Raw genomic sequence first — 16215 nt, forward strand, 5'->3', positions numbered from 1 at the left:
TATTAAGTGCTTTCTGTGTGCAGAGCACTGTACTAAGCGCTTGGGAAGTACAAGTCGGCAACATATAGAGATGGTCCCTACCCAACAACGGGCTCACAGTCTAGAAGGGGGAGACAGACAACAAAACAAAACAAATCATGTGGACAGGGGTCAAGTCATCAAAATAAATAGAAAGCTAGATACACATCATTAACAAAATAAATAGAATAGTAAATATGTACAAGTAAAATAGAGCAATAAATCAGTACAAAGATATTTAGCACAGCACATAGTAAGCACTTAACAAATACCATATTCATTCATTCAATTGTATTTATTGAGCGCTTTCTGTGTGCAGAGCACTGTACTAAGCTCTTGGGAAGTACAAGTCGGCAACATATAGAGATGGTCCCTACCCAACAACGGGCTCACAGTCTAGAAGGGGGAGACAGACAACAAAGCAAAACATGTGGACAGGGGTCAAGTCATCAAAATAAATAGAAAGCTAGATGCACATCATTAACAAAATAAATAGAATAGTAAGTATGTACCAAAAAAAGATAGTACTGAGTTGGTGGAGAGTTGGTGAAGCCAATTGGGAGGTTTTGCTTGATTTGGAGGGTTTGAGGAAAGGAGAGATATTGGCAGAGCAATGCGTCAGGGAGGTGATCCGTTCGGCAGCTGCTGCCATGGGGATTAGAGGTTGGAAGGGGGAGAAGATGGAGGCAGATAGGATGGGACCCAAGCGATGGTCTTGTCATGTGTTCTAGTTCAGTCAGTCAGTCAGTTGTATTTATTAAGTGCTTACTGTGTGCAGAGCACCATACTAGGCGCTTGGGAGAGTACAGTGAAAATGCAGTATAACAATACTACAGACACATTCCCTGTCTACAACAGGCTTACAGTCTAGACAAGGAGACCCTCCACAGTCAGGAGGCCTTCCCAGATTGAGCTCCTTCCTTCCTCTCCCCCTTATCCTCCTCTCCATCCCCCCCATCTCACCTCCTTCCCTTCCCCACAGCACCTGTATATATGTACATATGTTTGTACATATTTGTTACTCTATTTATTTATTTATTTATTTATTTATTTTACTTGTACTTATCTATTCACTTTATTTTGTTAGTATGTTTGGTTTTGTTCTCTGTCTCCCCCTTTCAGACTGTGAGCCCACTGTTGGGTAGGGACTGTCTCTATATGTTGCCAACTTGTACTTCCCAAGCGCTTAGTACAGTGCTCTGCACACAGTAAGCACTCAATAAATACGATTGATGATGATGATGGAGACAGACGTTAATATAGATAAATAAATTACAGATATGTATATAAGTGCTGTGGGGATGGGAGGAGGGATGTATAAAGAAAGCAAGTCAGGGTGATGCAGAGGGAGGTGAGAAAAGTAATAATAATAATTATGGCATTTTTTAAGGAATTACTATGTGCAAAGCACTGTTCTAAGCACTAGGGGAGATACAAGGTAATCAGGGTGTCCCAAGTAGGGCTCGCAGACTTCATCCCCATTTTACAGATGGGTGGAACTGAGGCACAGAGAAGTGAAATGACTTGCCCAAAGTCACACAGCTGACAAGTGGCAGAAGTGGAATTAGAACCCATGACCTCTGACTTCCAAGCCCAGGCTCTTTCTACTAAGCCACACTGCTTCTCCAAGTAAGCAAGAAAAAGAAAAGAGGGCTTAATCAAGAAAGGCCTCTTAGAGGAGATATGCCTTCAGTAAGACTTTGAAGGCCGGGGGGAGTCACTGTCTTTTGGATGTGAGGAGAGAGGGGGTTCCAAGCCAGAAGCAGGACATGGAGAGAGGTCGGCAGCGAGATGGATCAATCAATCAATCAATCAATCGTATTTATTGAGCGCTTACTGTGTGCAGAGCACTGTACTAATCGCTTGGGAAGTACAAGTTGGCAACATATGAGGATGAGGGGAAATGATCTACGGGGCAGACACATCCCCTGGAGGAATGGTGGGCTAGGTTATGGGGACGGAGAGAACGCTTCAGATCTCTTGACAACAACTTAAAAGTCAGAAAAGAGGGAGCACTCCTTAACACACTAAGCGAGTGACTCCATGGAAATAAAGCTGAAAAAGCCATCATCAATCTACGGTATTTACAGAGCGCTTACTCTGTGCAGAGCACTGGACTAATAATAATAATAACAATAATGATGGTATTTGTTAAGCGCTTACTTTGTGCCAAGCACTGTTCTAAGCGCTGGGGGAGATACAAGGTAATCAGGTTGTCCCATGTGGGGCTCACAGTCTTCATCCCCATTTTCCAGATGAGGTCACTGAGGCCCAGAGAAGTGAAGTGACTTGCCCAAAGTCACTCACCAACTTGGTCACACCCTCGACCTCATCATCTCCTACCGCTGCACTGTCTCCACCCTCACCAACTCTGAAATCCCTCTCTCTGATCATAACCTTCTCACCTGCTTCCTCACTCACACTCCTTTCCCCTGTAAATCTATATTACTTCCTCACAGAGACCTCCGCTCTCTCGACCCCATCCATCTTTCTGAACGCCTCACACACCACCTCGCCTCCCTTTCAGTCGATCAATCAATCGTATTTATTGAGTGCTTACTGTGTGCAGAGCACCGTACTAAGTGCTTGGCACTGTACTAAGCGCTTTCCTCTCTACCCAATCTTGATGATCAGATTACTGCTCTCAACTCTACCCTTTCTACTCAGCTCGACTTGCTCGCTCCCCTTTCCCTTCGCTGCTCTCGTACCACTAACCCACAGCCCTGGATCACTGCCACTGTCCACCTCCTTTGCTCTTATGCTCAAGCTGCTAAATGATGCTGGCGAAATTCTAAACACCAAGCCAACTTTGTTCACTTCAAGTTTATCCTTTCCTGCCTTAACTCTGCCCTCTCCTCTGCCAGGGAAAACTATTTCTCCTCCCTTATTGACACCCATGCCCATCATCCCCACCAGCTCTTCCGTATATTTAACTCCCTTCTCAGGCCCTCCTCCTTCCCTCACCCCCAACGATCTGGCCTCCTACTTCATTAATAAAATTAAACCCATCAGGTCTGAGCTCCCCAAAGTCACGCCCACACTTTCTCCAACCCCCCGGCTCTCAACGCTCTCCGCTACTCTCCCATCCTTCCCTGCAGTATCTTCAGAGGAGATCTCCTCCCTCCTCTCAAATGCTACTCTTGCCCCATGTGCTTCTGACCCCATTCCCTCTCATCTTATGAAATCTCTCACTCCGTCCCTTCTCCTCTCCTTAACTTCCATCTTCAACCACTCACTCTCCACTGGTTCCTTTCCCTCTGTCTTCAAACATGCCCACGTCTCCCCCATCCTAAAAAAACCCTCTCGACTCCACCTCCCCTTCTAGTTATCGCCCTATCTCCCTCCTACCATTCCTTTCCAAACTCCTTGAACGAGTCATCTACACGCGCTGCCTCGAATTCCTCAACGCCAACTCTCTCCTCGACCCCCTCCAGTCTGGCTTCTGTCCCCTACATTCCACGGAAACTGCCCTCTCAAAGGTCACCAATGACCTCCTGCTTGCCAAACCCAATGGCTCCTACTCTTTCCTAATCCTCCTCGACCTCTCAGCTGCCTTCGACACTGTGGACCACCCCCTTCTCCTCAACACGCTATCCAACCCTGGCTTCACAGACTCTGTCCTCTCCTGGTTCTCCTCTTATCTCTCTGGCCGTTCATTCTCAGTCTCTGTTGCGGGCTCCTCCTCCCCCCGCCCATCCCCTTACTGTAGGGGTTCCTTAAGGTTCAGTTCTTGGTCCCCTTCTGTTCTCCTTCCCCCCCGCCCCCCACCCACAACACCTGTATATGTATATATGTCTGTACGTATTTATTACTCGATTTATTTATTTATTTTGTTTGTACATATTTATTCTATTTATTTTATTTGTTAATATGTTTTGTTTTGTTCTCTGTCTCCCCCTTCTAGACTGTGAGCCCGCTGTTGGGTAGGGACCATCTCTATATGTTGCCAACTTGTACTTCCCAAGCACTTAGTACAGTGCTCTGCACAAAGTAAGCGCTCAATAAATACAATTGATTGATTGATTGATTGACTGAATCAGGTGACCTGGGTTCTAAACCCAGTTCTGTCTGCTGACCCAGCTTTCCTTGAGGGAAGAGATCATGTCCATTCTACTGTACCTTCCCAAGCACTTGGCTCAGTGGAAAGAGCCCGGGCTTGGGAGTCAGAAGTTATCGGTCTAATCCCGGCTCCACCACTTATTCATTCATTAATTCAATCGTATTTATTGAATGCTTACTGTGTGCAGAGCACTGTACTAAGTACTTGGGAAGTACAAGTTGGCAACATATAGAGACGGTCCCTACCCAACAGTGGGCTCACAGTCTAGAAGGGGGAGACAAGAGAACAAAACAAAACATATTAACAAAATATAATAAATAGAATAGATATGTACAAGTAAAATAAATAAATAGAGTAATAAATACGAACAAACATATATACATATATACAGGTGCTGTGGGGAAGGGAAGGAGGTAAGGCGGGGGGGATGGAGAGGGGGAGGAGGGGGAGAGGAATTCCCAGGGCAGTGGTCTCTCTCCACTTGACCAACCACAGGGTTAAAGGAAGAGTAGGTCGCCATGTGTCCTCGGGGGAGGGAGGAGGGGAGAGTGAAGTGACTTGTCCACGGTCACACAGCAGAAAGTGGTGGAGTCAGGATTAGAACCTATGACCTTCGGGCTCCCAGGCCCATGCTCTATAAACTACGCCATGCTGCTCCTCAATTATGTGGGAAAGAAGACGAGTTCATGGATCCTCAAAAGCCGCCATCCTTACCTGCCACAGCGGGAAAGTGGCAGAGCTGGAATTAGAATCCAGTTCTCCTACTCCCAGGTCTGTGTTTTTTCCACTAAGCCCCACTGCTATGATTACATATAATAATAATAATGATAATAATGATGATGGCATTTATTAAGCACTTACTATGTGCAAAGCACTGTTCTAAGTGCTAGAACGTAAGTGCTGTGGGGCTGGGAGGGGGATGGATAAAGGGAGCAAGTCAGGGCAGTGCAGAAGGAAGTGAAGAAGAGGAAGAAGAAGAAGTGAGGAAGGAAGAAGAAAAGAGGGCTTAGTCAGTGAAGGTCAAGGTTAAGGAAGAGGAAAGTGGGAGAAGGAGGAGGAGTGACGACTTGACACCTGTCCACATGTTTTGTTGTCTGTCTCCTCCTCCTAGACTTTAATGATGTGCATTTAGCTTTAATTTTGTTTGTTCTAATGACTTGACGCCTGTCCACATGTTTTGTTGTCTGTCTCCTCCTTCTAGACTGTGAGCCCGTTGTTGGGTAGGGACTGTCTCTATATCTTGCCGACTTGTACTTCCCGAGCGCTTAGTACAGTGCTCTGCACACAATAAGCGCTCAATAAATATGATTGAATGAAAGGAGAAGATGAAGAAGGAGGAAGAGGAGGAGGAGCAGGTCCTGCAGGCTCGTGGTGAGGATGAGCCGGGGACACACAGTCCTGAGGTTCAGAGGGGAAGGCGCAAAGCAGGCAGGATCCATCCACCCCGAAGGAAATGCACTTAAGTGAGAGCCGCCAATTACTTCTCGGGGAGAAGCCCAGTTGCCCCACACCTCCAAGGAGAATCTTCTCTGCTCACCCTCACCCTGCCACTCAGCTCCAGGGCCCAGCTTCCTTCTCCTCTCAAATCCTGAGCACTCCTTCCTCCTCCATCTTCTCTTTTTCCTCTTCCTCAATCAATCAATCAATCAATCGTATTTATTGAGCGCTTACTATGTGCAGAGCACTGTACTAAGCGCTTGGGAAGTACAAGTTGGCATCACATAGAGACAGTCCCTACCCAACAGTGGGCTCACAGTCTAAAAGGGGGAGACAGAGAACAGAACCAAACATACCAACAAAATAAAATAAGTAGGATAGAAATGTACAAGTAAAATAAATAAATAAATAGATAAATAGAGTAATAAATATGTACAACCATATATACATATATACAGGTGCTGTGGGGAAGGGAAGGAGGTAAGACGGGAGGATGGAGAGGGGGACGAGGGGGAGAGGAAAGAAGGGGCTCAGTCTGGGAAGGCCTCCTGGAGGAGGTGAGCTCTCAGCAGGGCCTTGAAGGGAGGAAGAGAGCTAGCTTGGCGGATGGGCAGAGGGAGGGCATTCCAGGCCCGGGGGATGACGTGGGCCGGGGGTCGATGGCGGGACAGGCGAGAGCGAGGTACAGTGAGGAGATTAGTGGTGGAGGAGCGGAGGGTGCGGGCTGGGCAGTAGAAGGAGAGAAGGGAGGTGAGGTAGGAGGGGGCGAGGTGATGGAGAGCCTTGAAGCCCAGGGTGAGGAGTTTCTGCTTGATGCGCAGATTGATCGGTAGCCATTGGAGGTTTTTGAGGAGGGGAGTAATATGTCCAGAGCGTTTCTGGACAAAGATAATCCGGGCAGCAGCATGAAGTATGGATTGAAGTGGAGAGAGACACGAGGATGGGAGATCAGAGAGAAGGCTAGTGCAGTAGTCCAGACGGGATAGGATGAGAGCTTGAATTAGCAGGGTAGCGGTTTGGATGGAGAGGAAAGGGCGGATCTTGGCAATGTTGCGGAGCTGAGACCGGCAGGTTTTGGTGACGGCTTGGATGTGAGGATTCCTCCTCCATCGCCTCCTCCTCTTCTCTTCCTCCTCCAAATGCTCTTCCTTCTCCATTTCCTCCTCCATCTACTCCTCCATCTAAATTCCTCCTCCTTCTCCTACTTTCCTCTTCCTTTACCTTGGCCTTCACTGACTAAGAGTTTCCTTTCTCCCACTTCCTTCTGCACTGCCCTGACTCGCTCCCTTTATCCATCCCCCTCCCAGCCCCACAGCACTTATATGCACATCTGTGATTTTATTTATTTATATTGCTGTCCATCTCCCGGCCTACACTGTAAGCCCGTTGCGGGCAGGGAATGTGCCTGTTTTATTGTTATATTATATTCTCCCAAGCACTTAGTATAGTGCTCTGCACACAGTAAGTGCTCAATAAATAAGATTGTCTGACTGACTGATTCTTTTTTGGCTGGCCCCACCTACCTCTTGCTCCAGACCAGCTCTGGCTCTTGCCTCTCCCCCGATCAGCGGGGAGAAAACATTTTATGCTGTGTTTGAGAGACGGGAAGGGAAAATGCTTTGATTGAGCAGGGCTGCAAAACCCCAAAGGAAAATCTATGTCTATTGTCAAGATGTGGGGTTACCAAGGCGACAGGATGAGAGGCCTTTTAGTATTTTATGGGTTTTTTTTTTACGTCTGGTAATTTGGGTCTGAAGAGACAGGGTCTGGTCATTTCTGCCACTTGATTCGACATCTTTTTCCAGGGAACTCATTTTCTCTTTCCCTGCTGGGGATTTATTTTCAGCAACTAATTTGGTTCCCCGGAATGCCATGCGGGTGGAGGGCTTTGGGGAGCAGTTACAGGGTCAGTCTGGACCAGATCCAGCTGGGTCTGAGCCTTGTGGCTTCATCTTTTCTGTAGACTGGAAACTCCTGCTGAGCAGTCAGACTTTCAGTCAGTCAGTCAATCGTATTTATTGATAATAATAATAATGATAACAATAATGTGGTATTTGTTAAGCACTTCTATGCCCCAGGCACTGTACTAAGCGTTGGGATAGATACAAGGCAATTGGGTTGGTCACAGTGCCTGTCCCACATGGGGCTCACAAACTAATGACAAGAGCACGGGTTTGGGAGTCAGAGGACATGGGTTCTAATCCCGCCTCTCCCACTTGTCTGCTGTGTGATCTTGGGCAAACCACTTCACTTCTCTGTACCTCAGTCATCTCATCTGTAAAATGGGGATTAAGACTGTGAGCCCCAAGTGAGGTATCCTGATTATCTACCCTAGCACTTAGAACAGTGTTTTTTACATAGTAAGTGCCTCAGTTATCTCATCTGTAAAATGAGGATTAAGACTGTGAGCCCCAAGTGACGTATCCTGATTATCTACCCTAGCACTTAGAACAGTGTTTTTTACATAGTAAGTGCTTAACAAATACCATAATTATTATATTATTATTATTATTATTATTATTATTATTATTATTATTATTATGAGGTAACTGGTACTTTGTCCAACCCGATTTGCTTGTATCCACCTCAGTGCTTAGTACGGTGTCTGGCACATGGTAAGCACTTTACAAATACCATTATTATTATTATTATTATTATTATTATTATTATTATTATTATTATTATCTGCATCTTTGAGAAGCAGTCTAGCCTAGTGGATAAAGTTGGCCAAGTTGCCAACTTGTACTTCCCAAGCACTTAGTACAGTGCTCTGCACACAGTAAGCACTCAATAAATACAATTGAATGAATGAATGAATGAATGAATGAATGACTATAGGCCTGGGAGTCAGGAGGACCTGGGTTCTAATTCCAGCTCTGCCACTTGTCTGTTGTTTGAACTTGGGCAAGTCATTTCACTTCCCTGGGCCTCTGTTACCTCACTTGTAAAATGGGAATTAAGACCGTGAGCCCCATGGGGGACGTAGACTGTGAGTAACTTGATAGACTTGTATCTACCCCAGAGCTTAGTATGGTGCCTGGCACGTAGTAAACTCTTAACAAATACCATATTTAAAAAATCACCTTGGAACTCTGTTGCTATCTCCTGTCTGTAATTCATCTTAATGGCCATCTTTTCCACTACTCTATAAGATCCTTAAGGGCAGGGTATATGTCTACCAATGCTATTGCATAGTTCATTCACTGTTTCAATCATATTTATTGAGTGCTACCTGTGTGCAGAACACTGAACTAAGCACTTGGGAGAGTGTGATATAACCATAAATGGACACGTTTCCTGTCCACCATGAGCTTATAGTCTAGAGGTGGGTAGACAGACATTAATGTAAATAAATAAATTGCAGATATGATAGTGGGGCTTGGAAGGGGGAAGAACAGTGGGAGCATTGTATACTCCTGAGCACTTAGTGCAGTGCTCTGCACATAATAACATAATAACAGAAGATCATGGATTCTAATCCCAGCTCTGCCACTTGTCTACTGTGTGACCTTGGACAAGTCATTTCACTTCTCAGTGCCTCAGTTCCCTCATCTGTAAAATGGGGATTGAGACTGTGAGCTCCACATGGGACAGGGACTGTGTCCAACTCGGTTTGCTTGTATCCACCCTAACAGTACAGTGCCTGGCACATATCAAGCACTTAACAAATACTATTATTAAGTGTTTAGTACAGGGCTCTAAACACAGTAAGCGCTCAATAAACATGATTGACTGAATAAGTGCTCAATTAATGCTATTGATTAACTGATATCATCAATCGTATTTATTGAGCGCTTACTATGTGCAGAGCACTGTACTAAGCGCTTAATAATAGTATTTGTTAAGTGCGTGATATGTGCCAGGCACTGTACTGTTAGGGTTTTGTGTTTTGTGGAGCTGCCAAGGGCAGCGGTTGAGCCCGGGCAGCTCCACCCAGGGGATACCCACCCCCGGGGGCTCAGAGAGGGGACTCCCTTCAAAGCCCTACTGAGAACTCACCTCCTCCAGGAGGCCTTCCCAGACTGAGCCCCCTTTTCCCTCTCCCCCTCCCCATCCCCCAGCCCTACCACCTTCCCCTCCTCACAGCACCTGTATATATGTTTGTACAGATTTATTACTCTATTTTACTTGTACATATTTTCTATTCTATTGATTTTGTTAATGATGTGCATCTAGCTTTACTTCTATTTGTTCTGATGACTTGACACCTGTCCACATGTTTTGTTTTGTTGTCTGTCTCCCCCTTCTAGACTGTGAGCCCATTGTCGGGTAGGGACCGTTCTCTATATGTTGCCAACTTGTACTTCCCAAGCGTTTAGTACAGCGGTCTGCACACAGTAAGCGCTCAATAAATACGATTGAATGAATGAATGAAAATGGGGATTGAGACTGTGAGCCCCACGTGGGACAGGGACTGTATCCAACTCAGTTTGCTTGTATCCATGCCAATGCTTACTACAGTGCCTGGCACATACCAAGCACTTAACAAATACTATTATTAAGTGCTTAGTACAGTGCTCTGAACACAGTAAGCACTCAATAAACACGATTGACTGAATAAGTGCTCAATTAATGCTATTGATTGACTGATATGCCCTACCCAAGCATTTTGGGGAGCTGCCGAGGGTGGGGGTTGAGCCTGGGCAACTCCACCCAAGGGATACTCCACCTCAAAAATCTCCAGTGGCTACCAATCAATCTGCGCATCAGGCAGAAACTCCTCACCCTGGGCTTCAAGGCTGTCCATCACCTCGCCCCCTCCTACCTCACCTCCCTTCTCTCCTTCTCCAGCCCAGCCGGCACCCTCCGCTCCTCTGTCGCTAACCTCCTCACCGTGCCTCGTTCTCACCTGTCCTGCCATCGAGCCCCGGCCCACCTCATCCCCCGGGCCTGGAATGCCCTCCCTCTGCCCATCCGCCAAGCTAGCTCTCTTCCTCCCTTCAAGGTCCTGCTGAGAGCTCACCTCCTCCAGGAGGTCTTCCCAGACTGAGCCCCTTCCTTCATCTCCCCCTCATCCCCCTCTCCATACCCCCCCATCTTACCTCCTTCCCTTCCCCACAGCACCTGTATATATGTATATATGTTTGTACATATTTATTACTCTATTTATTTATTTTACTTGTACATATCTATCCTATTCATTTTATTTTGTTAGTATGTTTGGTTTTGTTCTCTGTCTCTCCCTTTTAGACTGTGAGCCCACCGTTGGGTAGGGACTGTCTCTATATGTTGCCAATTTGTACTTCCCAAGCACTTAGTACAGTGCTCTGCACATAGTAAGCGCTCAATAAATACGATTAATGATGATGATGATGATGGAAACCCACCCACGGGGGCTCAGAGAGAGGACTCCCTTCAAAGCCCTACTGAGAGCTCACATCCTCCAAGAGGCCTTCCCAGACAGAGCCCCCATTTTCCTCTCCCCCTCCCCATCCCCCGGGCCTACCTCCTTCCCCTCCCCACAGCACCTGTATATATAATAATAATGACGGTATTTGTTAAGCGCTTACTATGTGCAAAGCACTGTTTTAAGCGCTTGGGGGATACAAGGTAATCAGGTCATCCCATGTGGGGCTTACAGACTTAATCCCCATTTTACAGATGAGGGAACTGAGGCCCAGAGAATTTAAGTGGCTTGCCCAAGGTCACATGTTTGTACAGATTTATAACTCTATTTATTTTACTTGTACATATTTACTATTCTATTTATTTCATTAGTGATATGCATCTAGCTTTAATTCTATTTGTTCTGACGACGTGACACCTGTGTACGTGTTTTGTTTTGTTGTCTGTCTCCCCCTTTAGACTGTGAGCCCCTTGTTGGGTAGGGACCGTCTCTCTATGTTGCCCACTTGTGCTTCCCAAGCACTTAGGCCAGTGTTCTGCACACAGTAAGCGCTCAATAAATACAACTGAATGAATGAATGAATGAGGGGATGGGGTCCCTGGTGGCATCACTCACGTGAATCCGGCTCCCTCTCCCTCCAGGGTGTGGCAGGTCCCGCTGTTCTCGCAGGGGCTGCTAGAGCAGCTGCTCACGGAGATCTCGCAGTCTTTGCCCTGGGGAAAACCACCGGCACCACAGGCAGGAGCAGGATGAGAGGCAAACCCAGACCGTCTTGGGGTTAGGACACACTACGCACCTCCCACCGAGGTCAGGCGGGAGCTGGATGGCATTGGAGCCCACTTGGAGGTAAGGCATTGGCCCCTGAGCGTACCTCGTCACCCCTTAGGTTCCTGTGTTGACCAGCAGCCAAAAACCGGACCCCCAAGACCCGGCCTCCCTTCCAGCTGACCCCAGGGAGCGGAGGCCCGCCCGCCCACCCTCCCCGGCCCTTGGAGACCGCTGGATCCTTGGACCCTTGGATCCACCGCTGATCTCCTCACCGTACCTCGCTCTCTCCTGTCCCGCCATCGACCCCCGGCCCACGTCATCCCCCGGGCCTGGAATGCCCTCCCTCTGCCCATCCGCCAAGCTAGCTCTCTTCCTCCCTTCAAGGCCCTGCTGAGAGCTCACCTCCTCCAGGAGGCCTTCCCAGACTGAGCCCCTTCCTTCCTCTCCCCCTCGTCCCCCTCTCCATCCCCCCATCTTACCTCCCTCCCTTCCCCACAGCACCTGTATATATGTATATATGTTTGTACATATTTTTTTTACTCTATTTATTTATTTATTTAATTTATTTGTACATATCTATTCTATTTTATTTTGTTAGTATGTTTGGTTTTGTTCTCTGTCTCCCCCTTTTAGACTGTGAGCCCACTGTTGGGTGGGGACTGTCTCTATATGTTGCCAATTTGTACTTCACAAGCGCTTAGTACAGTGCTCTGCACATAGTAAGCGCTCAATAAATACGATTGATGATGATGATGATGAGACAGAATGGCCCCAGCTTCTGGTGGGTAAAGGCCCTTAAAAGGAGATTTTTCCCCATGGAACCAGGGCCCCGAGGAAAATCTGGGGGACTCCAAGCTGTGCAGCTGCTTGCCCTTCTCACAGGCACATGGAAAACTTCATACTCCTCACCTCACCCCTCCTGACCTGGCCATCCTTCCTGTGACAGTCGTGTCCCCTGCATCCTCCCTGCCCCACCCATCCTAACCACAGCACTCCCCCTGCATTCTCCCTGCTCATCCCTCCTCACTCAGCCACACCCCCGCATCTTTCCGCCCCATCCTTCCTGTGATGGCAGCACCCCCTGAGAATGACAGACAGGTCACCTCCCTGGTGGAGACAGGCTGTCAGGGCTCCCTGTGATAATAACAATACCAATAATAACAACTGTGTGTTTGTTAAGCACTTACTATGTGCCAAACACCAGATTAAACGCTGGGGTAGATAATTAGGTCAGTTACAGTCCCCTGTCCCACAGGGGATTCACAGTATAAGTAGGAGGGAGAAGAGTAATTGAATCCCCATTTCCCAAATGAGGAAATGGAGGCATAAATAAATTAACTGGCTTGCCCAGGGTTACATAACATTCATTCATTCATTCAATCATATTTATTGAGCGCTTACTGTGTGCAGAGCACTGTACTAAGCGCTTGGGAAGTACAGGTTGGCAACATATAGAGATGGTCCCTACCCAACAGTGGGTAACAGGCAAGTGGCAGAGCCAGAATTAGAACGCAGGTCCTCTGACTACCAGTCCTGATCTCTTAGGATGAGCGGCTTCTCCAATCTCCCAAGGTGGGGAGGGAAGTGGGGTCTGACCAGAGCTGATTAAAAACGCAGAGGAGCTCTTCATTCACCAATCCCGACTCCCTCCCTCCCATCTCGAGTCCCCTGGGACCTGAGGCTCTTAAGTCTTGAGACCCCTGGACTCTGATTCCCCTGGGTCCCCAGCTTCCTGAACCCCAAATCTCCTGACCTTTGAGTCCTCAGAGCCCCAAGTCCCTGGAGCCCCAAATCTCCTCAGCCCCACATCCCCTGGGCCCTGAGTCCCTTGGGTCTCCAGTTCCCTGGGTCCCCAGATCCCTGAGCCCCCTGAGCCCCAAGTCCCCTGAGCCCCAAGTTCTGTGAACACTGAGTCTGCTGGGCCCCAAGCCCCCTGAGCCCCTTCCCCTCTCACCTTGTAGCCACTGGGACAGGCGCAGCTGTAGAACTCGAGGGGGTCATCCTGGCAGACCCCCTGGTTTTGGCACGGCTCGGACAGACAGGGGTTGCACTTGGCTTGCACAGCCAATGTGGGAGGGCCTGAGGGAGAAGGGAGGGGAGACGGGAGAAACGTTAGGCATCTCCTGGGAGCCTTGGGAGTGGGCAGATGCCTTGCTGCCATCTTCAGCCTTGGGTCAAGACAGCCATGGAGAGACCTAGCTGCTTTCATCTTGCCGAGGCCACTGAGGAAAACTCACCCCCTTCCCGGGAACAACAGGGCAGCTGGCCCCACTGGTCCCCAGGTGAAGCCACAGGCTCCTGACTCTTCAGTCCCTGGACGATGCTGCCAAGATGCAGCGGGTCAGCAAGGGGGGACCTACAGCAGTCCGTGTCCTGCAGTTCAGACCCCCACTCCACCCCGTCTGAGCACTGAGGAGTGCTCTCCTGCCCACGTCCTGCCTCCTAATTAATTCATTATGGTATGTGCTAAGTGCTTACTACGTGCCAGACCCTGTATTCATTCATTCAATCATATTTATTGAGCGCTTACTGTGTGCAGAGGACTGTACTAAGCGCTTGGGAAGTACAAGTTGGCAACATATAGAGACGGTCCCTACCCAACAGCGGGCTCACAGTCTAGAAGGGGGAAATCTGTACTAAGCACTGGGGTGGGAGCAAGCAAATTGGGTCAGACACAGTCCTTGTCCCAGGTGGGGGTTCGCAGTCTCAATCCCCATTTTACAGATGAAGTAACTGAGGCAGTGAAATGACTTGCTCAAGGTCGCACAGCAGACAAGTGGCAGAGCTGGGATTAGAATCCATGAACTTCTGAATCCCAGGCCTGCGCTCTATCCAATACACCATGTTGCTTCTCACTATGCCATGCTGAGTCCCCGACTCTTCTATACAATGGAGGACCCCCTGCCTGTGGGTCAGGATGGGGTAGGGGGGCAGGGAAATCCATCAATGACATTTATTGAGCGTTTACTGTGTACAGAGCACTGTGCTGAGATTTAACTAGGAGGAAAGTGCTTTGAACTTCTGAAAATACTGGAAAACCACACAAAGCGGCACATGAGCGGACTCCACTGAGCCAACGCCAGTTCTCAGAACTCGGGTCTGAAGTATCCGAGCACCTGGGAAGCAGCATGGCCTAGTGGCCTATATGTTGCCAATTTGTACTCCCCAAGCGCTTAGTACAGTGCTCTGCACACAGTAAGCACTCAATAAATACGATCGATTGATTGATTGATTGGAAAGAGCTCGGGCCTCGGAGTCAGAAGGTCATGGGTTCTAATCCCGGCTCCACCACGTGTCTGCTGTGTAGCCTTAAGCAAGTCATGTCACTTCTCTGGGCTTCGGTTACCTCATCTGTAAAATGGGGATTAAGACTGTGAACACTATGTGGGATACAGACTGTGTCCAACCCAATTTGCTTGTATCCACCCCAGCACTTAGTACAGTGACTGGCTTACCAAACACTATTATTATTTTTACTGTTGCCTTTGTCCACTGCTATTCAGGTCTTGGGGAGCTCGTAGAAAAGGAGAAGAGAATTCCAATCTCTTCTTGGGTCGAATCTGCCACTAGACCTAGATGGCCACGGGTCACTGAACACAGACAAGCTAACCTTGTCTAATGCTATCCTTTGCACTTTCCCTCCATCTCATCTATCTTGCCACCGATCTCTCGCCCACGTCCTGCCTCTGGCTTGGAACGCGCTTCCTCCTCATATCCGACAGACAATGACTCTCCCCACCTTCAAAGCCTTATTGAAGGCACATCACCTCCAAGAGGCCTTCCCTGACTAAGCCCTCCTTTCCTCTTCTCCCACTCCCTTCCGTGTTGCTCCTACTTGCTCCCTTTATTCATCCCCTCTCCCAACCCCACAGCACTTCTGTACAGATCTGTCATTTATTTATACTATTGTCTGTCTCCCCCCCTATATTGTAAGCTCATTGTGGGCAGGGAATGTGTCCATTTAGGTTGTATTTTAATAATAGTAATAACAATGGCATTTATTAAGCGCTTATTAAGTGCAAAGCACTGTTCTAAGTGCTGGGGAGGTTACAAGGTGATCAGGTTGTCCCCTGGGGGGCTCACAGTCTTAATCCCCGTTTTACAGATGAGGTAACTGAGCCCCAGAGAAGTGAAGTGACTTGCCCAAAGTCACACAGCTGACAATTGGCGGACCTGGGATTTGAACCCATGGCCTCTGACTCCAAAGCCCGAGCTCTTTCCACTGAGCCACGCTGCTTCTCTGTACTCTCCCAAGAGCTTGTCTAATACTCTGTACACAGTAAGCACTCAATAAATGCGATTGATTGACTGACAAGCGCCAGACTGACCTAAACCTGGCCTTCAGTGAAGTCATAATCCAACGATCCCTACCCACTCCTCTAGAGCCTCGTTTCTCTTCATCCCCAGAGCCCTGGCAGCTTCCGCCCTCAGTCCCGTCCCACCCCACTCCCGAGAAACTGGCATTTGTGATCACCCGGTGCCATTTCCCCCGGAACCAGGGCCGAAGCCCTCATTTTGCCCAACTGAGAGTGCTGGCAGCCGTGCCCTGTTCAGCCCCTCTCAACCCACACAGAAACCAAAGAGC

The 16215-nt window shown here is 48.2% G+C and overlaps 1 protein-coding gene across 1 annotated transcript in view; it reads right to left on the reverse strand.

Annotated features, from left to right (window-relative positions):
- The window catches only part of SLIT1 (slit guidance ligand 1), a 320078-nt gene that overhangs the window by 22524 nt on the left and 281339 nt on the right, over window positions 1-16215 (reverse strand). Inside the window, exons 27-28 of the mRNA XM_038744026.1 lie at window positions 13585-13709; window positions 11478-11575 (exon numbers count right to left, since the gene is read on the reverse strand). Of these exons, the coding sequence (XP_038599954.1) occupies window positions 11478-11575; window positions 13585-13709 (223 nt within the window). The remainder of the gene's footprint in view (window positions 1-11477; window positions 11576-13584; window positions 13710-16215) is intronic.

This window comes from Tachyglossus aculeatus, chromosome 3 (assembly GCF_015852505.1).
Source record: "Tachyglossus aculeatus isolate mTacAcu1 chromosome 3, mTacAcu1.pri, whole genome shotgun sequence".
Lineage (NCBI taxonomy): Eukaryota > Metazoa > Chordata > Mammalia > Monotremata > Tachyglossidae > Tachyglossus > Tachyglossus aculeatus.